The sequence below is a fragment of the Nelumbo lutea genome, chromosome 6, assembly GCF_056320005.1.
Source record: "Nelumbo lutea isolate HS-2025 chromosome 6, American lotus-T2T, whole genome shotgun sequence".
Lineage (NCBI taxonomy): Eukaryota > Viridiplantae > Streptophyta > Magnoliopsida > Proteales > Nelumbonaceae > Nelumbo > Nelumbo lutea.
In genome coordinates this window covers 9,901,234-9,928,585 of record NC_142689.1, presented here as the reverse complement: position 1 = coordinate 9,928,585, position 27,352 = coordinate 9,901,234, and the positions used below count along the sequence as shown (strand labels likewise).

Below are 27,352 nucleotides of genomic sequence, written 5' to 3'. Positions count from 1 at the left end.
GATATCTTAACTTTGTAGTGAAAAATAGTAATAGATTTTTAAAACTTTTCAAGTAAGTGGATTCATGAAAGAATTTTTAATGGAATCAACAAGCAAAAGATGCTAGTAATGCCACAAAAAATAAGGTTTGGGAAAGTTTTATTAACTATCAGATATGAGGATGAATTTAAGTAAATTTCTCAAATGAAAAAAAAAAAAATTATTACATGGAGATATAGGTTCAAAGTTTTTTTTTTTTTTTTGTTAATTGCTCAACAAGAAATGGGGTCCTTGGTAAATTGATAGGGTGCTGTGCTCTATCAACTTTAACTTTTACTATTTTTCTGTCAACCAGTTACAAACATGATACAGTGCTCAACCCTCACTGAAAGAAACTCAGTAATAAGTGAAAATGAAAACTACTATATGAGACTATGAAAGTGTATATTTTGATAAGCAATAAATTAGAGGGGCACCAGGCATATGTCACAAGGAAGAATTCTCGAGTTTTTCCCCTTCTAGTAAATGCCTTTATTGTTCTTCTGGTCACTATGCTTTGTTTAAATTTGACAAACACCAAACAACTAACTTTTTTTCATTGTCGGTTTCATTGCTTTTCTTAGGCTGTGTTTGGATGACAAAACTAGTAGAATTGAATTTCATCTTCACCTTTCTATTTCTTTTCTTATTGTTATTATTATTTTAGTTGATAGGCATATGGGCTACACATACAGGGGGGTTCTCCCAAATCCCTATTAAACCCACTATCCAATGTGTATGAATTTGGTTCCAAGTATCAGTCTCTCATCTACCAGTGAGAAACCTTATTGCAAATAAGGTAGCTGGCACCTTCAAATTCCATTCTCACCTCAATTCCTCAATTTTGGATACAACCACCACATCCTACAACTCAGTTTTGAATACTAATCTAAGGTAGAATTTGTGGATGGGAGGCATCAACAACATATGCTCTATCTATTATCTCATGAAGAATTAATTGGCATCTTGTTTCAAGTACTAGTTAGAGAGAGAGAGAAGGGGGGTAGGGTAGGGCAGGGCATCAATTCATCACTGGACTGAGAGATGGGGGGGGGGGGAGGGGGGCCAGAGATGCTTGTCCAAGTACGGCCATCTAAATGGTGCAGTGATAGAGGGAGGAGGATTACATGGAATCTCTCGACGTTTTCAATGGAAGGAATCAAAAAATTAAGAATAGCCCTTTGTAGATCCAGGATATATGCAAAGTAGACAGACACTAGTTTGGCCGGTAGCAGGTAGCTTGCATAAAGAAGTCCAAACACCTCAAGTTTGTACACTTCTGTGGAGAATGGATTGGCTTGTGGCATTGATTGAGCTTCATCTAGGGCTATAAACGAGGATGTCTGAATTTCATTTTGGGGTTCAGCACTCTGCACTCAGCATCGGCAGCCCTAGCTAGCCTGAGCCTAGAATTGAGGTTGTTTGGTAGACAAGAAAAGGCGCAGCTAGCGCAAATTTGCACATCCAGCAATTTAGTGGTATAAATTATGGAATCTTACCAGAAAATATGTACCGAATCTTCTCAATATTTCTGCCTCTTAAGAAAATGACACCTTAAATTAAGTACCACATTATCTACCGTGCATATTAGATCAACAAAGTAAGATTTATTTCTCTCCATTTTCATAATTTCTTGGGAAAGAGGGTTTTTGATTTCTCATTTTTTTTAATTTATTTAATTTAATTTTTATGTTGCATTATAAGGGGCTCAACTCAACATATTGCATTGTAATTATTTATTTTCTTTTGTTTTGTATTTGTCCAAAGGTTATTTGTCCAAATTGGGGGAAAATTGTTAACACTTTAAAGGGACAAAAATGCCCATTGTAATAATGGATTTTTATGGATAAAATGGCCATTGCCTTATTTATATGGGAAATTAAAGAACATGGATAAATGTATTTACTCGGGTAAATCTTTTATAAGAAACAATTACCTGGGTAAGTGCATTTATCCAGATAAATAACTTACTGAAATACAAACAAGGCCTTAAAACAATTTACAGAAATCTTTTGTGCAGCCATCTTTCATTGAGATTTATACTAACGGGAATAAAAATTATAGAATGGATTGAAAATATACACAAATTTTATTGACAAATATACATATACATATTTTATATGCAAGACTTATCCCAACCATGTGGTATTGGTTACATAAATCCTGTTTTGCCATTCTATTCCATTTACTGACATATTCATCCTCATATTATGAGTACTTAAATCATTTTTAACTACTTCGGCATGTCCATTTTGGTCTGCCCCTACCCCTTCTAACCCTTGCAACTATAGAAGGAAATACTACATATTTGTGTTTGTTTGAGTGGGCTTGGGTTGGACCGGGTCAGGTTCAGTTGGGGTTGAGATACCCAAGCCCAACCCAAGTTTAGGTCAGGCCTGAATTTTCTAACACAAGCTCAACTCAAAGCCCCCAATCCATATAAAAATCTCAAGGTGGTGTGGATTGAGCTCAGATTAGACCTGCCCAAGTTGCAGCCCCACTCTTCCTCTCTATATCTCTCTCTTGTACACATCTTTGCACATGCCACACAACTAATCTATTTATACAGAAATATGTATGATTGTAAGAAGTGGATTAAGATTAGGGTTCAAAATTTTAGTATCCAGGAGTGAATCTACCCAAAGTTCTGTACTGGAGTTATGTGAACCAATCCCAGATAAACTCACAATGAGCTGCACCTGAACTTGGGGTTTCAGACTTGTGACAACCCTGAATAAATCCCAAGCTTCTATTTAGAGTGGCCAACCTAGTGAACTGGACAAAGCATAATTTGGCTCATAGCCTCATATATACCCTTCATTGTTATTGGGGTTTTCTGCTCCTCTCTGATGGCTGTTAGTTATACAACTGAACTTAATAATCAATCAAATAACAGAAAAGGTAAAAAAAGAAAAAGCAAAGTAGTAATTTTTCTTCCCTTTTAGCAGTTTTACATGAAATAAGATGGATGGTATAATAAGGAGTTGATTCAATAAGGAGAAAGAGGTAACTGACGATTAAGATTTTAAATGGACTTTCTGGTAACAGCTGAGCTGAAGTGGCTCAACTGAACAAATTATTTCTTTATTTTCAGTGAATAAGTAATTAAGGAAGCTGTGAATTCTTTAATGACTAAAACTGAAGTTGGGTTAATTACCATAACCTCGAATATTTTATTATTTAATCACTTTTCTACTAAAAGACAACACAATAAATCATTCTGTTCAGTCACTTCAACTGTTATCAAATGGCCCTAACATTATTAATATATGCTTATCTTGCCTTTACACACATTTTCTTGGTAATGTGGGGCTAGTCTAGGGCCTTGGATGGTCTGGAAAGATGGGAACACCTTCACCAATTTGCCAACCCCACAATCTATTTCCTTTATAATGATAATAATGGCATATCTTACTTGGGATTAAATCAAATGAACCAAGACTGTTGGAAAAAAAAATAATAGGATATAGAATGAGAAAGGCCAACAAGAAATGCTGTTTCTCCAAAGTTCAAAGTATAGATACATATTGGTGCATATTGAATGATACAATTTCGTTAAATAATAAAAATTAATATATTTGAACACTTTTAAAGGTCAATATCCTTTCTAGAGATGTCCTATCTCAATTCTTGAAGCTTAAAAAAGAAAAAATTAATATAAGAATATCGCACGTTTGAATTGTGTACGTATCAATACTTTGAACCTTGGCTTCTCTATGATCAAATGGATTATTAAATCAAGTCTGCTGATAAAAGAATGGGTAGGTATTAAATAAAATCATGGAGGAATCCAAACGGGTCAAGACAGAAACCCTTGGATGTTTCTACTTAGACCTGCTAGCCCAATAATCTCATCTAGTTAATTTGGGTGACTTCATTGGATTGGACACCCCCCCCCCCTAAACTCTTGCTAAGTAAAACTATTGATCAATGGCCTGCCCAAAGTCCAACCACCGATGGGCCAATAACTAGGGTGCAAATTGGGTGGGGTCAACCTGAGCCCGAATTAATCCAGTCCGCAATTTTATATAGGATGGGCTTAAATTTTCGGTCCTAAGGCTGGATTTAGGCCTAAAATTTTTTTAGGCTTTTAAATTTTGGATGCATACATATATACACACACATATATATCGATTTTTAGTTTGGGTTAATTAATCAATCCAAACCCAGCGCAGGCCCAAATCCAACCTGAGTGCATCAAATTTGAGTGTGGACTAAGCTCAAGCTGAATAGTTTGGGGTTGACGTTGGTCTCAGGCCTGAATTGGGCCTAAGGCCTGAGTTGAACTAAAACCCGGCCCAAATCCACCCAACTTGCACCCCTAGAAGTCAGCGCTACTCTTAAAAGCACAAAAGGGGATTGGTTCACTTCTTTTAGGTCATAAGCAGGCCACTGTAGCTTGTTTGGTTAACATGGCAAACCAACAATTTTTTGACAACCCAATTAGTATTTTATGTCTGCTTGGAATAAAATCAATATCCCACCTTCTATTTCCAGACGCCTTCAGATTCCAATCCGATGGTTGATAGCCAGAAAACGCCTGCACTAGACTTCTCAGAATGACTAATTAACTATTGTGTTTGTACTATAACTTGGGGATGTGAATTTTATGTCAACATTGCAATTTCTTGTGTGTTCTCTAGGTTTTCTTTAAAAAAAATAATAATAATGGTAGCCAATTAACATAGTAACCATAGTTGGCATACAAGGAAATATGTGCCCAATGTGTGGTCCATATTTTCCGGGTGGTTATTTTGAAAAAAAAAAAAAAAAAAAAAAAAAAAACTTTGCTCTTTTTAGAAAAAGAGGAAAATGTCCTAATACAGTCCACCACCAGCTTGGAATTGTCTTCTGACCAAATTTTCGAATCCTTCATTCATCTTGCTAGAATTAACCCCTTTCTCATTGCTGTATCTTCAGCCACCCCAATTGTTGTAATCCCTAAACTCTTGGATCTTAACCCAATAACCCAATAATATAGTATATATGGTTTTGATTTCAGACTCTACTCTTTGGGCTGAGCAAAGGGCCCAAATTCATGAAATATAAAAATAATATTAACGACCTCTAAGTCAGCACAGCATCATCCTCTAATGGCGCAAGTTAGACCTGTTCATGGGCCGGGTAGCCCAAATGCCCGGCCCACACCCCGGCCAGGCTTGGTCATATAATTAGGCCCGTAGGTCTGACCTCGGGCTTAACACAGTAAGTCTGATTGTGTTTCGGGCCGGGTTCGGGATTTGTCAAAAAAGCCCGGCCTGGCCCGGCCCGACTTAGTATTATATATTATAAAATATATAACATGTATTTTATATATTATATAAAATACATAAATAACATAATATTTATTAAAATATATTTTTATAATTTAATATATATTCTATTCTTTTCTTTATAATTTCAATCTCTCTCTCTATTCAGCTGCTTCAACATTAATAATAATAATAATAGTATAGGCTAAATTTCGGGCCCAGGCCCAAGCTCGAGCTTCGGGCTTTTTATGAGGGCCGGGCTCGAGCCCAAATTGTAGGCCCAATGGTCGGGCCGGGCTCGGGCTCAGGCCTTAAAAAAATTGTTAATACACAGTTAAAGTCCAGCCCGAGCTTGGCCCAGCCCGGCCCATGAACATGTCTACGCAAGACACAATAGTCTTAGAAGAAGCCACAACTGCAGTCCCAAGAAAAATGGGCCTCATTCTCTGGGCTCTCCCCACAAATTTTGCACAGGGGATCCACATCCATTTTGTTGTAGTACATCATTCATTGGAAATTTGATTTTTAGAAAATGCCAGTGTCTTAATTTTAGGGTAGCACTTTGACTTTCCTAATTGATTTCATTGGTTTAATGAGATTTTGATCCTTTGTTGGCCAAATTGCCTTTAGTTTAGTGGTTGAGTTAACACTAACAGAATAAAGGCCAATCAGGTTAGGGCCCCAGGTTGAAGTTTGAATTAAAATTACTCTAAACGTGCTGAAGTTTGAATTAAAATTAAAATCAAAGGCAAAAATATACCAAGTCAGAATTTGATACTATTTTTTACCTAAAATAACGCATTTGACCAATGTTTAATACATGAACTTGCTAATAAGGAATAGCAACGTTTTAAAAATGAGTCAGAAATGGAACCGTTCTGGGCACCGGTTTCCGGGTCAATGGTCTAGCCGTCCGGTTTGAATGGATAGCCCATTCTGACAGCAAAATTAAAAAATTAAAATTTAAAAAATAAAAACGGTTAAAAACCATTAAACGGATCGATGATTCAACCACCCGGCTCAACAATTTATTGACTTTTTCAATGATTTTTTCCTAGATTCCGGGTTTTAGGTAAAACGGAACTGGTTACTTGAACGGTTCCCGGGCCAAACGGTCTGACCATCCAAGTCAACAGTGGTTCGAAAACGTTGAGGAATAAGACTGGTCTTGGTTTGATCTAAATTGTCTCTGAACAATCTTAAGTATAGAATATTGTATCCATTGATATGGATAGCAATGTTTACAATAACCCAACCTCTCTTTGCTTACCTTCTTTGAACTCAGAGACTAATTTCCTTAGGGGTAGAAGTGTCAATGGACAGGATTTGGATTGGACAGTACAATCAGACATGGTATGTGTTTGATTTCATGTCCGTTTTTTCATTCAACTTTTATACTTTATTTAATTATAAAACCGAAACAGGTAATAATTACAATTGTTTATGACAATTAGGCACCACATCAGCGTAACAGTAAAAAAAATGCCTACTAATGGATTTATTTCAGACGGTTGATTTGCCAATCCATTGACAGAAAAGTAGAGGTCTCAATGGACCAGGTTGAACACAATCTAAACTAAAACCGATTTGAACAGATTGGATGATCTAATACAACATTAAATTAGACCACTTCAGTTCAAAATATTTATCGTATTGGATTGGACCTGATCCATCTATCATGGACTCATATTGGACCGGATCGGGTTAGACCAATATTCAGTCCATTGAAAGTCATAATAAGAAGGGAGGAAACCATTTTACTTCAGTAATTAATGGAACATTTTAGCCTTTTCTAAGATTAGCCAAATACATACAGGCATGAACTGGATACGGGAAATTTCAATAAATTGTATAAAAAGATCCTTGTGATGTAATAACAAAAAATCTTCAACCAAGAGTTTTATTTTGTGAAACAAGTTTCACAGAATCTGCGCTGCACATCTCCTCCCCCATTTCCAAGGTTTTAATACCTCGTACTCATGGGTCATGGCCCAGGTTGCTTATGAAGTCCCAAAGAGCCCTCAACCAGAAGCAGCACTTAAACCGGTCAGAAAACAGATAATTAAAACTGCGATTTTTCTTTCTGCCTCTAGAGTGTCAACATCCAACAAAACAAATCCTTCTAAACCAAATTCACATTTCTGATTTCACCATCCCCCACCCAAAAAGAAGTAAAGAAGACATGATTCAAACATGTACATTGACTAACCAAAGCTACCGATGCCCCCAAAACAAACCCAGAAAATAAAAGAAAAAAGATAGAGTTTACAAGAAAAAAAATATAGAAAAAATATAAGAAAAGAGAAAAGGAGAAGAAAGAATAAAAAAGAGAGGTGGTTAAGTGACCTGTTGTTAGAATCCTTCTGCCTATACATCCCAACCATCCTGCCGACCATCAAATTCCCATTTCCTATTAGCTAGATTGCCATACATCTTTGAGAACTTGAGAAGGCAATCACTTCTTATCCGGTAATGCACCTGTGTGTTCCGGCTGATTGCTGCACCAGAAAACTTCGATGTATCAATGGCCCATGCAGGCTTCACATACTCAACTGTCCTTGATGAACTAGCATTTGCATACAAGAAATTCAGAAGCACATCCTCACAGTTGAAGTACTTGTCCACCACCTCCCTTCCTGCTTTGGCTTCCTCACTCCAATACCTCTCAAAAGCTACTTTACTGTCAACGAAAGCAGCTCCTGTCAATATCATGTTGTACCCCTTGTGAGTTCGGGCATATTTCTCATCCCTGTATTTCAATGGGTTCCCATCGATGAGTCGAGGGTAGAAACCAACAATCCTATCTGGGTGCTCCCGCCATACCCTAAACCCTCGTTCAACATCATCACATGTCATCATGATGTCATCGTCAAGCTCAAGAACAGCCTTGGTCTTTATTAGTGGATCCACCTTGAAGCGATTGTTAAGTGAGTTCTGCTTTTCCATTCTGATCCTAACAGGAACCACAGAGTCCAAGTCACTCAATTCAGGGGGCTGGCCCTTGTTCCACACAACAACAATTTCCTTCACTGATGAACACCTTGAGTAGTGTTTGACATACATTTTCAGATTCCACATGCGAGCTTCATAAGTCATTGTTAGTAATGTGAATTGTGAATAGTGGCCCTTCCAAGGATAAGGTTCTTCTGCACCACTACCACCATATATATATTTAACCCCTGTGCACATCAGTACCACTCCTATTACAAATATTAATGTCAGAACTGATTTTCCAGCACAACTGTTGAGCTTCATTCGGCCTCTAACAAAAGAACTTGCACGATTCAAGCGAGTACAAAACCGCCTCAACTTTGATGAGAACAAATGTGAGTGCTCCCAGGCTAAAAAGGAATCACTTCTCTTAACAGAGCTGTCAGGGCACCAGCTAAGTGGGATAATGCATTTAACAGCACCTAGCAATACTCCCACAAGAACAACCAATGCAGCCACAGCTGCAAATGAAGCAGAGCCTAGGATAAACCTGTGAACAGAATCCCCTGAAGGAACTCGATCTCCATCCATAACTCCAATCCACTCGCCAGAGCTTAGCTGTTGTGCATCTAGGTGGTGGTAACGAGCACCGTTCCAAGCATTTCGGCCCTTCTGTGGCTCTTCTATTCCTAGTGGGACCTCAACTTCCTTGTATTCATCTTTCGTTAGAACTTCCACCTTGAAGGCACGGACTCGCCGCCCGTAAGTTTCCCCACAGTCTTGACCCATACGGTAGAGATTTCCATTGTATATAAATGGCCTGCCTCCATTCCGAGCTCCCAGGCTCTTATCAGTGTTATAAATAGGGTTCTGCTTGTGTGGTTTCCAAGGACCAAGAGGTGAGGTACTATACCAGATTTCTAATTCACCATTCTTGTTGGTTCCAAAACCACTGTGATCTGAACCAAAGAGCCAGTAATTTCCATTATAGTTTATGATAAAGGAATCCACAAGGGGTTTCTTCAGGATAACCTTGTGCAGTGTCCATTGTAAGGGGAAGTTAAGTGCACGATATAGGCGAAGTTCACCCTTCTGACTGCTCTCAGGCATCATGTATATCTGTTGGAAATAGAATAATAATAAACAAATCAACTTTAGGCTCCTGGGGGGTGGGGTGGGGGGGAGTGAGAGAGCAAAAGATTGAGAACAGATAAACCGGAAGTGTTGATCTTACTTGGCCAAGATAATTGAAAACATATGGATATGAGAGATGCCAATCCTCATCTAAGGCAACACCCAAGTGCTGCCATGTTGCACCCTTGTCGGTACTTTTTGCAACTCCAATATCTCCTTGCAAAGTTATTGGGTTCTTGGTTTCGTAAAACAAATAAAGTGTATCACCCTAAATCACAATCAAAGAACAATTGCAGAAGCCATTAGCTACTATGATAAGAGCATAAAAATCAGATTACAATAATGGAAAGACAAAAGGCATTTGTTAAGCCACAGCAGCCAACTTCTTTAAATGTCCCCAAAAATAAGTATAACCATGCCAAGCCAAACCCTGAAACTGAATTCAACATAGATGAAAGTGCAAGTGCATTCAAAGTTTTAAACTAGGTTTATGTAAATTTTGGCCCCTATGAGGCAGAATTAATAGGTGAAAGTTTATGTAGAATTCATGGGAGCATTATAAAATTATGGAAACAATGGAAAATATTAAAAATATTAGAAAATTAAGTTAAAATTTAGAAAACAAACAGAACAAGTAACTTCTACATGCTTAAGGCTCATTTTATCACCAAAAAAGTGTTTGAAACAGGAAAAATAGGACATAACAAATAAAAAGTAATAAGTCTAATGTTATCAAGATCAATGTAATTTAGGCCAAGTTTGCGAGTGATTAAAAATAAGTGCTTATTCAAAATGAGCACTTGTTTTGGGCCAGAACCACACTGATAAGCACATATTTGCATTTGGAAAATATGCCTGAATAAGTGCTTATCCAAGAAGCCCAAATTTTGGGCTTATTTTAAGTGCTTATTTCCTTTCTGGCCTGTCTTGGCCCACCACATCATTTTGAAAATACTTATACTACCCCTGTTTGAAATAAGTGCTTTTTCACCAAACACTCATGGCCGCTTATTAGAATAAGCACTCCCAAACTCTGCCTTAGAGCTTCAGTTGAAAGTTGAAACAACTATACATTTAGATCAACATTTATACATTTCTTCTGCTGTGAGTGTAACATTTCAGTTAAAACCATCAAAACAAAATTAAAATTTGATGGAAACCTATCAAATTCTAGCCAAAACTTTGATCAGGAAAATTTTGTTTAAGTTGTCATGAAAAATAGAAATGTTTTGGTGAAAAAGAAATTGAATTTTTTATTAGTTTAAAACCATGACGAAGTGAAACCAAATGTGGTGCAAGCTCTAATGCCGAAAACATAAATTGATGCAAGTTCAAAATCAAGGCCTGCACCACCCATTGGTATTAGGAGTTTAGGCCCATAAACCACTAACACCTGACAAATAAACTCTTAGCCTCACATTCATAAATATATATTTGATATTTCACAACAATCCACTAGCCACAGCTCAAGTGTCCTAAACCTGATATTCACTTTATTCCCAATTGCACCCTGGCCCCTTACAAGGCAAGGAAAAGCAGAATTGCTACTGCATACCCCGCACTTTTACTGCAACAAAGGACCTGTTATTTTATTGGTATGCAGTATGCTTATATTATAGTGATAATTTCCCATTGAAATAATCAGATCGGTGAAGAAAAGTTCTAAAGGGAAAAAGGCTACGAGTATACAACATGTGATTCATGGTCTCATGGATGAAAACTATGCATTTTGATAAAAGAAAACTAGTGTTGTTCTATACTTTCATGACGAGGTATTAGCAAGCTGGAGACTAGAAATCTAAAATGGGCAAGGAAAGTGAAATTAGAACTTCAGACCACTTCAGAATCTTACAGCACCTAATGGAAAGTGAAACATTAATTAGTGTAAATGGCTTCATCTTCTTCACCTAGAAATCATTAGCAGTGACCCTCAGGTAGGAGATTCTGCAGTTTGGTATTCGGTGTTCAGAAGGAATTTAAAAGATTGGGAGGTTGGGGAGTGGATGGAGTTGATGCAGCAGCTATCTGGTATAACTCCTGGGTCCATAGACAGAGATAGGATAATTAAGTGGGATAAAGAAGGATGTTTCACAGTAAGACCTTCTACAACAAACTCGCGGAGGTAGAGGTGGTGGATTTCCCAGAAGCTGTTGTATGAAAATCTGCTGCCCCTCCAAAAGCTGCATTTTTACTATGGGTGGCAGTGTCAGGTAAATGTTTGACAGCTGAGGTTCTGGCCAGAAGGGAGATGAGTGTGTTGCCTAGCAAGTGCATTATGTGTGGGGAAGCATCTGAGGACTTGGAACATTTACTAATTCGTTGCAGAGTTGCTCATCTCCTCTGGACAAGGTTTTTGGGGCTGTTTGAAGCTCAGTTTTGTTTCCCAGAAAATGTGCTAGCAGTTCTTCAGAGTTGGCATCTGAAGGGGCTTTCGAAAAAAGGCAAGGTAATTTGGAGAGCAGGTCCAGCTTTAGTGATCTGGACAATATGGACAGAAAGAAACAAAAAAATGTTTGAAAATATGTATGTTTCAGAGGATAATTTATGTAAAGGTTTTTGGGGTTGGATGTATTCATGGATAGGGTCTCATAAGCTCCTTTTGTAATCCTGGAGTTCTTTTTGCATCTATGCATACCGAGTAATCTTTTAGTTTGATGTACAGCTACTGATTGAGCACTGCATAGCTCCTGGTTGTGCAGATTTGGTTATTGCTTTTGACTAATATATTACTTTACCTTTTTCTCAAAAAAAAAATACAACCAACAACTATCCACTGCAACATGGCAGTATAAAGTATATATGGATCCAAGTGATGCTATTCAATTCCAACCATTTGTGTCAAGATGTGATAAAGACACCTCCATTTAGTACTTTGGGAGCGATCTACCAAGCTTTCCAACAAATCCAAGATTATAAAATATGGAGACAATGAACTGATGAGTTAAAATGACTACGCATGTTGAGTCACTCACACTTTCTTAGGTTTTGGATCTAAAGAATTTTGGGTTTTTCTTATTGATAAAGAGACTAAAAGATTTTATTGATATGAAATTAAACAAGTACAAAAGCATATAAAAAATGAGAAAGAATGATCAGACAGATAGTTAAAAAAATGAGAAAGAATGATCAGACAGATAAGATGACGCAGCGTGGAAGCAATGAGAACTGGGATTGGCTATGCAAGCACCGGGCGTCCGCTAGCACCTAGCGAAAACACCGATTTCTCTAGGAGAGAGAAAATGTAGCAAAAATAGGAAGAGGAAAACTTGAAGAAATTCTGAAAATCTGAAGTATGGAATTGATTAACTTTGGGAAAATAGCAGTATTTATAATACATTTGGAAATTGTAAAAGGACTAGGAAAGAACATGAATCTTGATCTTGATCTTGATCCTCTTGGGTTGTCTTGATAAGGTCGAACCCTCTTGGATTTCTTGGACTTGATCTTCCACCATCCGATCTCCCTGGTTCTCCTTATGCATGAATCTGGGAGTTTTAGATTTCTTGATGCTTCTTGGAGTCTTTGTTGGATCTTAATTGGAGTCTTGAATTCTTGCTAATCTTAGAAGAGTCTTGATAATCTTGGATTCTTGACAAGTCTTGGGGTCTTGGATTAAGTCTTGATGGATCTTGAATTATCCTTTCTTGACTTATCTTGGACTCTTGACCTTATCCTAGAAGTTGCCGCCCCTAGGGGTGAGATGGGCCTTGGGATGGGCCTCCATCATTCTCCCCCACTTGGAGAGAACTCGACCCCGAGTCGTGACGAGGATAGGCAAGTGTTATCTCTGGCAGGTACCGGTGAAGGTCAGCAACGTTGAAGGTCTTGGATACACCCATATGATCTGGTAGGTCCACTATATAGGCATTGTCATTAATCTTCTTCACGATCTTGTATGGGCCATACTTCCGAGGCTTCAACTTGTTGTAGGTACCTACGGGGATTCTTTCCTTCCTTAAGAAGACCATAACCTCATCACCTACATCAAACACTTGAGATCGGCGGTGTTTGTCTGCGGCCTTCTTGTACTTGGCGTTGGATTGCTCTAGCTTTTGCTTCACGGCATTTTGGACAGACTGGATTTGTTCTTCCATCTGCTCTGCTGAGACACTGGCGCTGGATACCTTTGGTAGTTTTACTAGATCCAGCGCATGGTTAGGGACCTTCATGTACACGATGGAGAATGGGGATCTGCCTGTAGAACTATGTACTGCATTGTTATAGGCAAACTCAGCCTGGGCTATGGCGAAGTCCCACTGTTTCGGTCGTTCCCGACATATGCTACGAATTAAATTCCCTAAGGTTCGATTTACCACTTTTGTTTGTCCATCTATCTGCGGATGGGCTGTACTGCTGAAATTAAGTGATGAATCAAACAACCTCCACAGGGTCATCCAAAAGTGACTAACGAACCATGTGTCACAATCTGAAGTGATGGTCTTGGGTACCCCATGTAAGCGAACGATCTCCCTGAAAAATAATTTGGTTGTTGCGGATGCATCTGTTGTTTTCTTGCATGGGAGGAAGTGGGCCATTTTTGAGAACCTATCAACTACCACGAAGACGGAGTCCATGTTCCTTTGGGCCTTTGGTAAGCCTAGCACAAAATCCATGGACAAGTCTTCCCAAATAGCAGTAGGAACGGGGAGGGGCATGTAGAGACCTGTGTTTTGGGTTTGTCCCTTAGTTGTCTGACAAACATAGCACCTGCTTACGATGGTAGACACGTCCCTTCTCAATTTCGGCCAGTAATATCGCCCCTTAACAGCTTCTATTGTTTTGTCCCTTCCCAAGTGTCCTACTAGTCCACCCCCATGCAAATCCCTAATGATCTTTTCGCGGAGGGAGGTGCAAAGGATACACAGCTATTCCCCTTTCATAAGGAACCCGTCATAGATGAAAAAGTCTTCTACTGGCTGCTTATTCACGCATTTCTCCCATACCTGTTGGAAGTCTTCATCTCGGGCATATAAGTCTTTTAGGCACTCAAAAGCCACGATCTCAACGCTGAGGGTCTTGATGAGAGCTACACGCCTACTAAGTGCATCAGCCACTTTATTTTGTTGTCTTGTCTTATACACAATTTTATATGGGAACTTGTCTAAGAAAGCAGACCATCTGGCATGTAAATCACTTCTTAATTGCTTTTGCCCACTAAGATATTTTAGGGCCTGGTGGTCAGTATAGAGAACAAATTCTTTTGCAATTAGATAGTGTTCCCATGTTTTCAAGGCTCTTATCACAGCATAAAACTCCTTATCATAAGTAGATCACTTTCTCCTGGCTTCACATAATTTTTCACTAAAGAAGGCAATGGGTATTTTCTCTTGGGACAATACAGCCCCCATGCCAACTCCACTGGCGTCACATTCAACTTCAAATAATTTATTGAAATCAGGTAAGGCAAGAACAGGAGCAGTACATAACTTTTCTTTTATGAGAGCAAAACTTTGCTCTTGTTCTTCTCCCCATTGAAATTTCCCCTTTTTCAAGCATTCAGTAATGGGAGCCATGATACTACTAAAATTCTTAATAAAACGCCTATAGAAGGTTGCCAACCCATGGAATCGCCTGACATCTGTGACAGTGGATGGGGTCAGCCACTCCCTAATGACTTTCACCTTTTCCTCATCTACTTTCACACCATCATTGCTTATAATAAATCCCAGGAATAATAAATTATCATTCATAAAGATGCATTTCTTCAAATTAGCATATAATTTATTTTCCCTCAATGTTTTCAAGACCTCCCTAATATGTCCCACATGCTCAGTGATAGATTTGTTGTATATCAAAATATCATCAAAATAGACTACCACAAATTTACCAATGAAGGGACGCAATACCTGGTTCATCAGTCTCATGAAAGTGCTGGGTGCGTTGGTTAGTCCAAAGGGCATGACCAACCACTCGAACAAACCATCTCTAGTCTTGAAGGCCGTCTTCCATTCATCTCCGGGACGGACTCTGATTTGATAATATCCACTCCTGAGATCTATTTTTGAGAAAACTACAACTCCGCTTAGTTGGTCCAGCATGTCGTCCAGCCTAGGAATGGGAAATTTGTACTCAATGGTGATCTTGTTAATGGCCCTGCTGTCGACACACATTCTCCAACTGCCATCCTTCTTAGGTGTTAATAAGGCAGGTACTGCACAAGGACTCATGCTGATTTGAGTGTGTCCCTTTTTCAATAATTCTTCTACCTTTTCTCGTAAAATTTCATTCTCCTTAGGACTCATCCTGTAATGTGGGAGGTTAGGTAGATTAGCACCTGGAACAAAATCAATATGGTGTTGTATATCTCTCATGGGAGGGAGTTCATTTGGTAACTCCTCTAGAACTACATCATTAAATTCATCCAGTAGTCCCTGTATTTCAGTTGGAATTATATTTTCATCATTAACATATTCTCCTTTTACTACTAACAAATGTATCTCATGAGTATCCTTACATTCTTTAACAAATTCTGCATAATGATGGGTGATGGTAAGGAAATTTTTCTCATGTGCCTTCGGAGTATTTGTAATATTTTTTTCTGCTATGGGTAACAAAGTATAACGTGTACCTTCTTCTTCAAGTTGGTAGGTATTCTTCCTACCCATGTGCCTTGCGTCTGTATCAAATTGCCAAGGCCTCCCTAACAAAATATGACAAGCATCCATATCTACAATATCACAATATGCTTCATCATGGTACTTACCAATTGAAAAAGGTACCTTGCAGCGTTCTTCCACTCGTACGCCGCCTCCTTCCTTGATCCACCCAATTGTGTATGGGTTGGGATGTTTTTCAGGAATCAGCTGTAATTGTTGGATGACATCCCTGCAAATAATATTTTCTTGACTACCACTGTCAATAATTAAATTAAATAATTTTCCCTTGACAGTACATCTGGTACGAAATAATCTGTGCCGTTGAGAAGTATCCTTATTTTTCTGGGACAACATTAAATTTCTTACCACACAAGTATACTCCTCATGTTCATATGGACCCTCTTCATCCTCCCCATCAGGTCCACAATATACTTCTTCCTCAATATCTTCTTCCTCTTCCCTTTCTACCATATTAACTACCTTCCTCCTGGGACAGTCACTGGATCTATGTCCAACCTCATTACATTTAAAACATTTAATAGGAGCAGGCCTTGTATAAGGGTTACTGGGTTTAGGAGGGTTGGAAGGATTACCTCGAGTATGTCCTCCTGTAGTAGCCTTACCGGCGTTACTTGTACTTGCCGGGTGAGAGGGTTGTACTGCCGGAACTGACTTGTTCCTATCGACAGTTGCCGGTCTGTTGTCGCTCCCGTTGTACCGGCGATAATTATCACTGCGTGCCTTGTCCTGGAACATTAATTCTGCTTTCAAGGCTAGGTTCCTTGCTTCCTGCACACTAAGAACCATCTGTACACCAATTTTATCTCTGATAGACGGTCTTAAACCGCTTAGATAACGGGCTGCCTGCTGGTTATCACTTTCAGATAATTGATTTCTTTCAGCTAATCTCAAAAATTCAGATGTATATTCATTAACACTACGAGAACCCTGCGCACACCTCTGATAAGATTCAAACATATATTGTTTATAGTCAGGACGTAAAAATCTACCTCTGATTAATTGTTTCATGCGCCTCCAGGTTCGAACAGGACCCCTTCCTTCTCTCATCCGGGTCTCTCTCATCCGTTCCCACCAAACAGATGTGCCTCCCTTTAATCGGAAAGCTACTAGTTTTACTATTCGTTCCTCTGGTATTTCCATGTAATCAAAGAACCTATCGACTTCTGTGATCCAATCCAGAAGTCCCTCTATACCAAGATCTCCACTAAAAGTAGGAATATCTACCTTGAGTTTAAATTCATCATTATTCCTACGGGGGTTGAAATAAACTTGATTGTGCCAATTTCTGTCGTTTCTGTCGTTGCCGGGAAGAACTGGAGCACCACCAAATTCGAAATCATCATCACTGTCGTCGTCAAGAACTGGACGTCGGGACGCAGTAGCGACGGTTGGTCTGTCGTGGTCGTCTCCTGCGATCTGCTGTGGATTTTCTGGGATTCGTAGGACAACCTCCCGTAACAAGGTTTGCAATTGTCCAGTCACCTCTGCCAACTGCTGTTCGATGTTACATGTGGTTGTACGCTGCTCTTCGATTGCTCTCCAAACAGATGGGAACCCCTGATCTCCATCATAGGGTGGGTTGCGACTGCTACCGTCTGAGTTGGACATGACTGGGCGAATTCCCTGCTCTGATACCACCTGACGCAGCGTGGAAGCAATGAGAATCGGGGCTGGCTATGCAAGCACCTAGCGAAAACACCGATTTCTCTAGGAGAGAGAAAAGGTAGCGAAAATAGGAAGAGGAAAACTTGAAGAAATTCTGAAAATCTGAAGTATGGAATTGATTAACTTGGGGAAAATAGCAGTATTTATAATACATTTGGAAATTGTAAAAGGACTAGGAAAGAACATGAATCTTGATCTTGATCTTGATCCTCTTGGGTTGTCTTGATAAGGTCGAACCCTCTTGGATTTCTTGGACTTGATCTTCCACCATCCGATCTCCCTGGTTCTCCTTATGCATGAATCTGGGAGTTTTAGATTTCTTGATGCTTTTTGGAGTCTTTGTTGGATCTTAATTGGAGTCTTGAATTCTTGCTAATCTTAGAAGAGTCTTGATAATCTTGGATTCTTGATAAGTCTTGGGGTCTTGGATTAAGTCTTGATGGATCTTGAATTATCCTTTCTTGACTCATCTTGGACTCTTGACCTTATCCTAGAAGCTGCCGCCCCTAGGGGTGAGATGGGCCTTGGGATGGGCCTCCATCATAAGAGGACAAAAAGAAAATGATAGGATGAAAAATGCATGTTAGCAATATGTTGAATCAACACATGAAGGCAGGTGCAATCAGCCAAAACAAAGAAGACAGGCATGTTAGGCTTCTTAGAGCAAGAAAATAACTGGAGAAAGTGGCAAACCAAGTGCTTCTCCAAGGAAAGGATGAAATGAGTGGATATAAAGAATAGTGTGGTGAAAAAGTATAAAATTTTATGGGGACAAATTGGAATTAATAATGTAGAGAAGAAACACTCAAGTCCCTTTTTTTGTTATCAGTAATACATAATCGGAATTGAAAATGTAAGAGAGTAGATAAAAGGGTATAGAACTTTTCCTCTTATTATAAATAATGCATAAAAATTGTTTGCAACTCATGAAAAAAAATGAATTGCACATGGGCCAGGCAATTGATGGAAGCATTATTTTAATGGAATTAATGTATCTATTCATTATTTTAATGGAATTGATGTTATTTATCAAAAAAAATGAATTGCACATGGGCCAGAAATAAATGGCAGCATCATTAATTATTTTGCTAATTACCTTTGGGTTGAGGTGTTTATTTAGAGCCCGTTTGGCGTGTCTTTTCGCACGGTCTTTCAGCTGTTTACAAGCCGGGCACACCGATTTTTGGTCTATTTCCATTTGGTACGCAGAAGATCTAGCCACCAAAAGCCGGAGCGCCGAAAAGACGTGAGAAGCCCATTTTGGGCTGATTTCGGAAGCTTCAAATGAAGCTTTTTGCGTCTTTCGCGTTTTATTCTCGCGCGGAAAGACACGGAAAGATGTGTCTGCCAAACTAGCTTCGGGCTACTCAGATCTTCATGCAAAAGCTCAATGCGCCTTTTGACTGTCAAAGCTACCAGAAGATCTTCCCAAAAAGACTTGCCAAGCGGGCACTTAGGCTTGAGAGATCAAATTGATTGGAGAAAAATTTTACAGGAGTTGCACTTTAATTAAAAATAACTTTCTCCCTGCAATTCTTGGTTGGATTTGGAGGGTTGTGGCAGGTTCAAGATAAAGACATTACAATTTTTCTTTTTCTGATCAGTGAAAATCAAAGAGTTATATTAATTTATATAAAAGAATGGTTCACAAATTTAAAAAGTGATATGTTCAGTTGTAGGCTACCATTCACTGCCCATCCCAACGCTTTACATTATTTCCCCCTGGAACAAGCCCCCAAAAGAGATGTGATTTACTTACTCCTTGTCTTGCTAATGTATTAGCCATGCAATTTGCACTTCTAGAGTTCTAGGAAATCCCAATGGAAAGTGGCTAGCAAAATAGCAATTCTTCTGCCAATAATCTGACTTCCCTCAACAAGTAACTAAATTTCCATGTTCCCGGAGCATTATTCCTTAACCAGCATACCACCACCTTGGAAACCCCCTCCACCGAGATCACATTGGTGCCCCACATTATGAGCCCCACAACACATCCCAAATGTGTATTGGGAACATCTAACATCTTCCTATGAGAAGTGCAGGAGATATTCCCAATGCACGCTGAGATATGCATGTGGGGCGCAAATGTGATTAAGGACCCAACGTAAAACCTAATTCATGTAGGACTGCTAAAGGCTCTGCCCTAGTGGAATCTCCATAACCTTAAGATTGCATAGGAAATTTTAAAACTTACTGCTTTTCAGTATATATATATACAAGCTTATATTTTCTGAGTTTCATAACATATTGAAGATCAAGTCTTTCATTTTCATACCAAAAAGCAATATTTTGAAGAGTAGTTGTGATGCTCAATGAGAATGGAGTGATACCATGCTTATGCAAGATGTTATTTCTTCATATTTGATTGGTAACCCACAATTTCTTCATATTTGATTAGTAACCCACTTTTCCAATGAAACATTACAAATCCACCCCTTGTTTAGCCTCTGAAGTCTGGACCCATTTGAAGCTAGTACCAACTTTTTTTTTTTATGAAAGAAGCTAGTACCAACTTCTCTCATCAGTTGCTTTTCTTGCATGTTCCCTCATAACATATTTACATTGCCACAGAACTTGGCTATTATCTACAATTACCCAGGAGCCCCCTTCAATATATTTCTGAAACCCAGCTCTCTACTCATAGGCCTTGTAAGACTGCCATAAGCTCAGATTGGCTGCATTCGCAGATTTCAAGGTCCACAGAATAGAGTGTTCAGCCTAAACATCGAGGATTTGGCCTGACAAATATAATAACCCAGTCTCAAAGGACCCAAGGAGGGGTGTCTCATTCAGTCAATACCCTCAATACAGGTTACCTCAAAGCCCATGGAGAATTAAAATCCATGACCTTAAGAAGGGGAGTAAAGCTTTACTTCTAGTAAACCATAATCTCCCACAAGCCATGACTATGCCAGAATCACCTTTCTTCTATCTCCAAAGGCACCACCTACCCAAGGCCCCAGAATTGACAGGGCTAGTCAGTCAAAGGCAAGTTAAATGACACCCTCACTAGGAAGGAAAGAAGAAGAAAGATCCAACCCCACAGGCTGGCAGAAAGCAATAAATCGCCACCACCCGATCAAAGAATCGACTAAGATACTTTAGAGGTTTTCACCTGTTTCAACAAGCAATCAGTATGACAAAAACCAAATCAGCCTAGAAAATATCCTCTTCTATTAAGGAAGACTGAAGTATTGCTCCCTTCCCAAATCCCTTAGACAATAGCATATATCATCCATCTTAATGACAGTTCCATAATCAAAGAAAGAAACCAAGTTTCTCCCAACTTCTATTCCAATGACAGTTCCATAACCTACAGGTATTTCATTTTTGGGTCAATTTCAGCTTCGCAGAGTAGTTATCTATTTTGAACATGTCACAGGAATATATTTTATGAGTCCAAGAATCAGGATAGCTTAAAGGTGTTAATGAAGTATTAGAATTTCAGAAGTTCAAATTGTAGCCACATCAATTTTCTTGCATCCTAAGCTTTAGAGTCAAACTTTGGTTTTTCTTTTTTCTGACTTAATTTTGGCCTCATTAGATAGGCTTTTCAGTTGCCTATCCTATGAGACCAAGATATTGTAAATAAAAGGTGTTTTTGGAATGCTATAACCATCTTACTGATAGAATCAGCTTGTGACAGGATTTCAGTTTTAAATTGTGATTATATTACTATAGTCTATAGATCAAATTCAGGGGAAACCTAAGGGTTAGAGTGCTCTATACATGGTTAATAGTCAGAACCATGTAAATTCATATATAAGTTTGCATTCACTATTTATACATCAAAAGGCAAATGACAAATCAAAAAAGATGTCCTTACACTGATCTAAAATGATTGTGGGAGAAATATTCAATGTCCTAGAGTATAACCAGTAACTTTTCAAAATTATGGTCTATTTTAAAGTTGTTTTAGTTAATTTAGTGTTAATAGGATTAGTAGTGGGTATTCATAACTGCTTAAGTGTCTAAGTCAGTACAGGTTTATCTTGGGCTTAAACCAATTATAAATTATGAGTTGCCTGCCGTCAATTTTTAGTTGGATTTGAAGCCTGTCAAGGGGGATCCAAACTCAAATGTTCAAACTGTAAATAGGGTCCTTCTAGTTGGGTTCTGAAGAGTATAGTTATGCTTCTAGTAAATTGTGTTGTGGCCCTTGTTGGTTTTTGAATGAATAGAATTATATTTACAGTTTTACCATTTCATTACTTAATTTCCAAAAAGCTTAACAAGCCTTCCCGCTGATATGTCCAAAATTAATGACTTAAAACCTCTTTGCTTGTCATTAATATCTTCTGGTCACTGCTCATTAGTGCATAAGTCTATTGTCCATAATTATCAGCTCTCCTCTTTGGTGCTGCTCCAGTCCATACAAAGGTCTGCTTTTGTCACTGCCTGGGACTACTCACTCTCCTACATAACTAACAATACTATCTCATTTTCTTCTACAAGATTATGAAAGAATGGGGGAAAAAGAAGGGAGCACAAACCCACTAAACACACACCCCCACCTACAAAGGGTAACCAAGTTTTCAAGTAATTGTCCTTGACTCACTGGTCATTTATTCTTTTCAGGGAAAAAATAATTACTTATCACCATCTTTTCAAAACACGTCCATACACTCCCATAGTCCCATATGACTGAAAGGCTCCTCATCAAGTAAAGCCTTGCAAAGCAAAGAGCTCTTCTCACAGTCAAACCAGCATAGCTGTACTTAGCTAAGAGGTAAATAGATTGTTATTTACTATCAATATCTTATTTTTTAATTTCAAAATTTAACTTAACTACTTTTTAGGATTATTTATTGCTACATTGGCGCTATTGTCATTTGAAGTAATTATCCATTTGTCATTTGCAAGATCTTGTTTTAATTGATAAACTGTTTTGTTAATCTACCATGGTTTTTTCCATTTTTTTCTTTACAAAACAAGTTCTTGTAAACCAAGTTTTGATGCAAACTAGTGAACAATTTTAAGTTCAGGTACCTCTGAGCATAGAAATATAATGGAAAATAGCATGGAAAGTTAGTAACTAGAAAAGTAAAAGAAGCACTAGATAAATTTTCATTAGATACTTTGCACAGATTCTTTAGTATAAAAAATGCCATTTACTCAATGTTGGTCCTAGGCTCCTAGCTATCTAGTGTCTTGGGAGGGGTAGACTTGATATGGTCCTAACCTTTTCCATTCTTTGCAGTTTGCACAAAGTGGCCACTCTCAAACTTGAACCCGAATTCTCATGCTTGCGAGCCCAATGTTTTGCCATTACACCAAGTAATGGGTTGAGATTCTTTAGTACTTTCATTAATTCTTCCCCAAGAAAAGTAATCTAGCCCCAAAATGAATATTTCTGTCTCTGCCCCAGCTAGGCTAGAAGAAAAGCATGGAAAATCCCTGACAGAGACATTTTGACTTTGTTTCTACTAAGGTATACAGCAAGAAAATATTTTATAATTTTAGCAGGTATTTTGAAACAGACCATGTACAGCTTCCTGGTCACAACGCACAATCTTAATTTGGCAACCTAGAGGCTTCAATAGAATTAAGAATTGACTGATCATTAGAATTATGGTCCGTAATTAAACACAGATGTGGTTGTTAACATTTAATCCAAATCAAGAGCCCCCTATCCCACAAAACATTAAAATAAATGCTTCCCTTTGAGCATTTCATGGGAATTATATCACATGGTCTAGCATCATGTATCCCACTGTAGAAGATTAATTTGGACTCTAAGCCACATCTGCTCATAGAATCTCCAGCTAAGGGAATACAAACCCAGATTAACAGCAGTCAGAGAAAAATCCACCTTAGTTCACTCAATGTCATCAACACCATGACAATAGAGCCAAGACCAAGCAGAGGTCAGAATTGGGGGAATGAGGTGCAAGAGTCTAGAGGGTACTACTAGTGATAGCTCAAGATGCTAAAACTGATGTAGTTCAAAGAGGAAGTGTTTTCAAGGAGTGTCAGCAGAGAGAACAGAAAGAGAGATTGCCTAACCCTGATATATCATAGAACTATATAAAATGGAGCAGTCCTTTTCACAAGCAAAGCACCATAAAGGAGTTAAAGACTTAATAATGTCAGAAGGATTGTTGGTGGTTAACATGGTTAACACCTGCTAGAGTAGCTAATCATTAATGAAGTATTTTGCACCCTTTTACCATTCATAAATCAGCAAACTGAAACAATATAGGCATGCAGAACCCTAGGAGCTTGAAAAGGAAAAAGTAGGCCTATCTCTATGCTAAGGGAATGCAATTGCCACCTAGGTCAGAGGAATGAAAATTGAACACCTTCCTTAACAGAAGGTCCAACATGAGCAGCCAAATAGATGCCACTGACAATTCACCCTCTACTCTTCAAACAATTGCCACCTCTAAAATCCAATCTTTAATATCCCATCCATCAATAAGTTAAAAACAAAAGGTTGAGGGGTTCATATCCAGGACCAGAGGTGTGAGTTATGTGGTCAAGGAGTGGAAGATAGCAGCCATCTGTTTCTGCATTTTTTTTTATCAATTCCATCTGTTTCTGCATTGATCAATTTCAGCTAGAATATGGAATCATTTTCTTGGTTCGGTGGGTCTTGCCTGGTCAATGACAGCTTCGGTGAAGGAGATGTTGTGGAGCTGGGGATTACTGGGTTTGTCAAAACTTGCTTCAGCTGTGTGGATGTCCATTCCGGCTGCAGTCATCAGCACCATTTGGGCAGAAAGGAACAAAAGACTATTTCAGAATATCTATAAGGATCCGGAAGACCTGATTTCCATGTCTGTTGGAAAGCTGATTTCTTGGATCTCAGCCTCAAAGGGAATCCAGGCTGCTGAGTTGGGGGCTAGGTTGAATTCTAGGAGCCTATGGCTAATTTTGTTATGTTTGGGCTGTTTCCCCATCTAAGGTGTTTAGTTGGGGGGCCTTTGTACTAGTTTTTTCTATCAATAAATTTACATTACCTTTTCTCAAAAAAAGGGGATGATGATTTAGAGACCTTTCCGTCCTTTCTCAGTACCCATCCACTTTGGCTCTATTAAGTCCCTTTCTTTAGCACTAAATCACTAGGAAGGAACCTCTTTGTCCATATGGCTTCATCTTATAAGCATTGTGTAAGCATGTCATACACAAGTATGCCAACAGGTATTAGATTGGCCACTAGTTTAGCTGACACACTGGAAAGGAATGTGGGTGGAAAGATCAACCTCAAAACAGAGACCTCACAGCCAAATGATGCTTCTACAAAATGCCCCAGTATTGTCTAGTCAACAATTTGCTGTGTATGGCTCCCCTGCGGTCCAATCCTTCAGAATATGGTGGCTCTTATTTTTTCTGCATATTTAATAAAACTCCTTTGATCATTGCTTCTGGTATTGTTTCAAAATTTTGGGCTGCAAACAATGTTTGGAATACCTTGACATGCAAATCAAAGCAATTGGGCCAATGAAGTGCTTCTGAGCAGAGTTGCATGGACTCTACAAAATGGATGAAGCATTTGGCAAACATGCATCAGCTTCCAATACTCCATGTATTTGAATGGTGCATATCACTATGCTCTTCTCATTGATTGTTTGACATAAAGAAACAATTAGCACACATTATGAATTCCATCTTTTTTTCTGAAGGATTTTCCTAGTAGCAAAGATGATATTCTATATTTGTATGCCCTTCCCTGTGGTTATAAATGCTAGAGATTCAAACATTTAAACTCTTTAACAATAAATACATTTCCACGTCCCAGAATTCATGGTTTTGCTAAATTCCCCATAATAGAATTCAACTCACATGTTTGTATCCATACAACACCCCTTCTGAAGCTTACTAACGGTTCATCTAAACAGTTCTTGTATTTTGGGGGTTTGTTGTCTGTTACTATCTCAGAATATGTTACTCCTATTGATGCCTTAGACTCTTCTAGCAAGTTAAGGGCCAGAAAAGTATTTGGGACCGAAAACAATATGTGTATGTCAGCTTATGAAACATGGATATAGGAAAACCTATCAGGCACCACCAAACAGGTTAAGCTAATCCATTACAGCCCACTTGATTAGGAACGATAAGGACTAAAACAAAACAGGAAGTGAAGAGAATTGAAACAAACCAGCATAAATTTTCTATTTGTAGTGTCATGCACAAGCCTCAAAGTGGAACTAGATAAAGCAAACTTTGCTGCATGAATAATAATCACAAAAGGTCTATGTTGCAAATTTCATTCTGGACACAGTTTCAAAAGCGACTAAAAAACTGATCAAGTTGCGTTGTTTACCAAACAACGACAATAACAGAACAAAATAACATTTTTTATCAATAAAAAAAGAACAAATTTTTGAAAAATAAAATAAAATAAATTGTACCTGAACATAGAGGAAAGGATCAGCAAAACTGATCAAGTTGCGTTGTTTACCAAACAACGACAATAACAGAAAAAAAAAAATAACATTTTTTAACAATAAAAAAAGAACAAAATTTTGAAAAATAAAATAAAATAAATTGTACCTGAACATAGAGGAAAGGATCAGCAACAAAGTTGCTAGGAAATCCCGCATCTGAAGCGGAGGCACAAGTAACAACTGGGTTTGCGACAGGCCATGCTGCGCTCTCATCCCTCCACACATTCTTCTGTTTCAGAATCCCCAACAAAAAACAACCCATCAACCAAAAGAAGTAAACTGAAAAACCCAGATCCAAAACAAAGAAAGAAAAGGAAATCCCATAAAAAAAAAAAAAAAAAACATTCAGAATAAAGCGAAGGAACTTACAGATTCTATGGGTTTCAAAGAGAACGGAGCATCCCCATAGAAAACACCGATCGACCATGAACCCTCGGGGTCTTCTCGACAACCAGAAGAAGAAAGAACCGGTCGTTCATACGGGGGGAAAGTGAGCCAAGCATAAAGAGTAGTGATGAACCCAAAAACAACAATAGAAGCAACAAGGAAGAGAAAAGTCGGAGACAGGAAACAGCGACCCCATCTCCACCTACACCAGCACTTGAGACTCAAGTCGCAGCAACTGTTCCCGTTACTGCTGCTGCTACCACCGCTGCCCACAACTGGACTCGAACCCATAACCCAAAAAACCCCGAAACACCAACAACTCCTCTAGACAACACGATCTTATAGACAATCTGCGTCATCGAACGGCCACCCTGAGAAAAGTATGAGCCGGGAGAAACAACAATGCATTTGAGAAAAAGGTTGAATGAGCGAAGAAAACGATGAATGGACGAAGACCCCTCCCCCACTCCCTTCCTTCCTCCGAGTCTTTGAATGCAGTCTGCATTCAAGTTTTGACGATGACACAACGCGGCCCCGCCGGTCGGCGTTCGAGGAAAATGTTTTGTCAGAATTCGAAAATGGATACTTTATTAAGAGAGAGGGAAGTGACTTATGACGAGCCATTTATCGGTCAAGGAGGCTCAAGGCTGCTGTGAGAAGCTTCTCCCCACTGTCCCATTTGTGGACTTTTCAATTTTGCTCTGCTTCTCTGGTATTAACCTTTGGGTTAAAATGATCCACAGATTCAAAATGGGCAATTTGCGAATTCACACTATACATCATTATCACCAACATCATATTTACAAGTCCAGACTGATGTTGGAATGTTGGATTGGTGGGGTAAGATATTTGAGTGATAGTGACATGGTTTCTTTTTTGCTTGAACAAGGGCCAGAGGTTTGGGTTAATGGTTGGGAATGAAATGAGTTTTTGGGTCCTTATCAAGCTGGTGGATTGA

General features: G+C 38.7%; 2 protein-coding genes across 3 annotated transcripts; both read right to left on the bottom strand.

Annotated features, from left to right (window-relative positions):
* Positions 1 to 7,094: 7,094 nt before the first annotated feature.
* Positions 7,095 to 27,306, bottom strand: LOC148847257 (glucosamine inositolphosphorylceramide transferase 1-like). Of its 2 annotated transcripts, none has more exons than XM_088948459.1 (4): positions 26,377 to 27,306; positions 26,114 to 26,236; positions 9,436 to 9,603; positions 7,095 to 9,320 (listed from the first exon to the last, which is right to left on the bottom strand). In XM_088948459.1, exons 1-4 carry the CDS (start codon positions 26,683 to 26,685, stop codon positions 7,638 to 7,640), a joined length of 2,283 nt encoding a protein of 760 aa, XP_088804585.1. In that variant the 5' UTR covers positions 26,686 to 27,306; the 3' UTR covers positions 7,095 to 7,637. The 2 variants fall into 2 exon arrangements, with proteins under 2 accessions (XP_088804585.1, XP_088804586.1); XM_088948460.1 differs by having other exon boundaries at positions 26,114 to 26,233; positions 26,377 to 26,992.
* On the bottom strand, positions 16,054 to 17,695 carry LOC148847258 (uncharacterized). Its single transcript, XM_088948461.1, has 2 exons — positions 16,298 to 17,695; positions 16,054 to 16,160 (listed from the first exon to the last, which is right to left on the bottom strand). Exons 1-2 carry the CDS (start codon positions 17,558 to 17,560, stop codon positions 16,128 to 16,130), a joined length of 1,296 nt encoding a protein of 431 aa, XP_088804587.1. The 5' UTR covers positions 17,561 to 17,695; the 3' UTR covers positions 16,054 to 16,127.
* Positions 27,307 to 27,352: the final 46 nt, after the last annotated feature.

Bases quoted from the DNA above. Each gene is read 5' to 3' on its own strand.
- LOC148847257 (XM_088948459.1), bottom strand. From the start codon at position 26,685: ATGGGTTCGAGTCCAGTTGTGGGCAGCGGTGGTAGCAGCAGCAGTAAC. The intron at 9,604-26,113 runs GTACAATTTATT...ATTGTGATTTAG, and splicing joins ATCCTTTCCTCTATGTTCAG to GGTGATACACTTTATTTGTT. The intron at 9,321-9,435 runs GTAAGATCAACA...TATTTCCAACAG, and splicing joins TTTTCAATTATCTTGGCCAA to ATATACATGATGCCTGAGAG.
- LOC148847258 (XM_088948461.1), bottom strand. From the start codon at position 17,560: ATGTCCAACTCAGACGGTAGCAGTCGCAACCCACCCTATGATGGAGAT. The intron at 16,161-16,297 runs GTAAGAAATTTA...TATTATTTGCAG, and splicing joins ATGAGGAGTATACTTGTGTG to GGATGTCATCCAACAATTAC.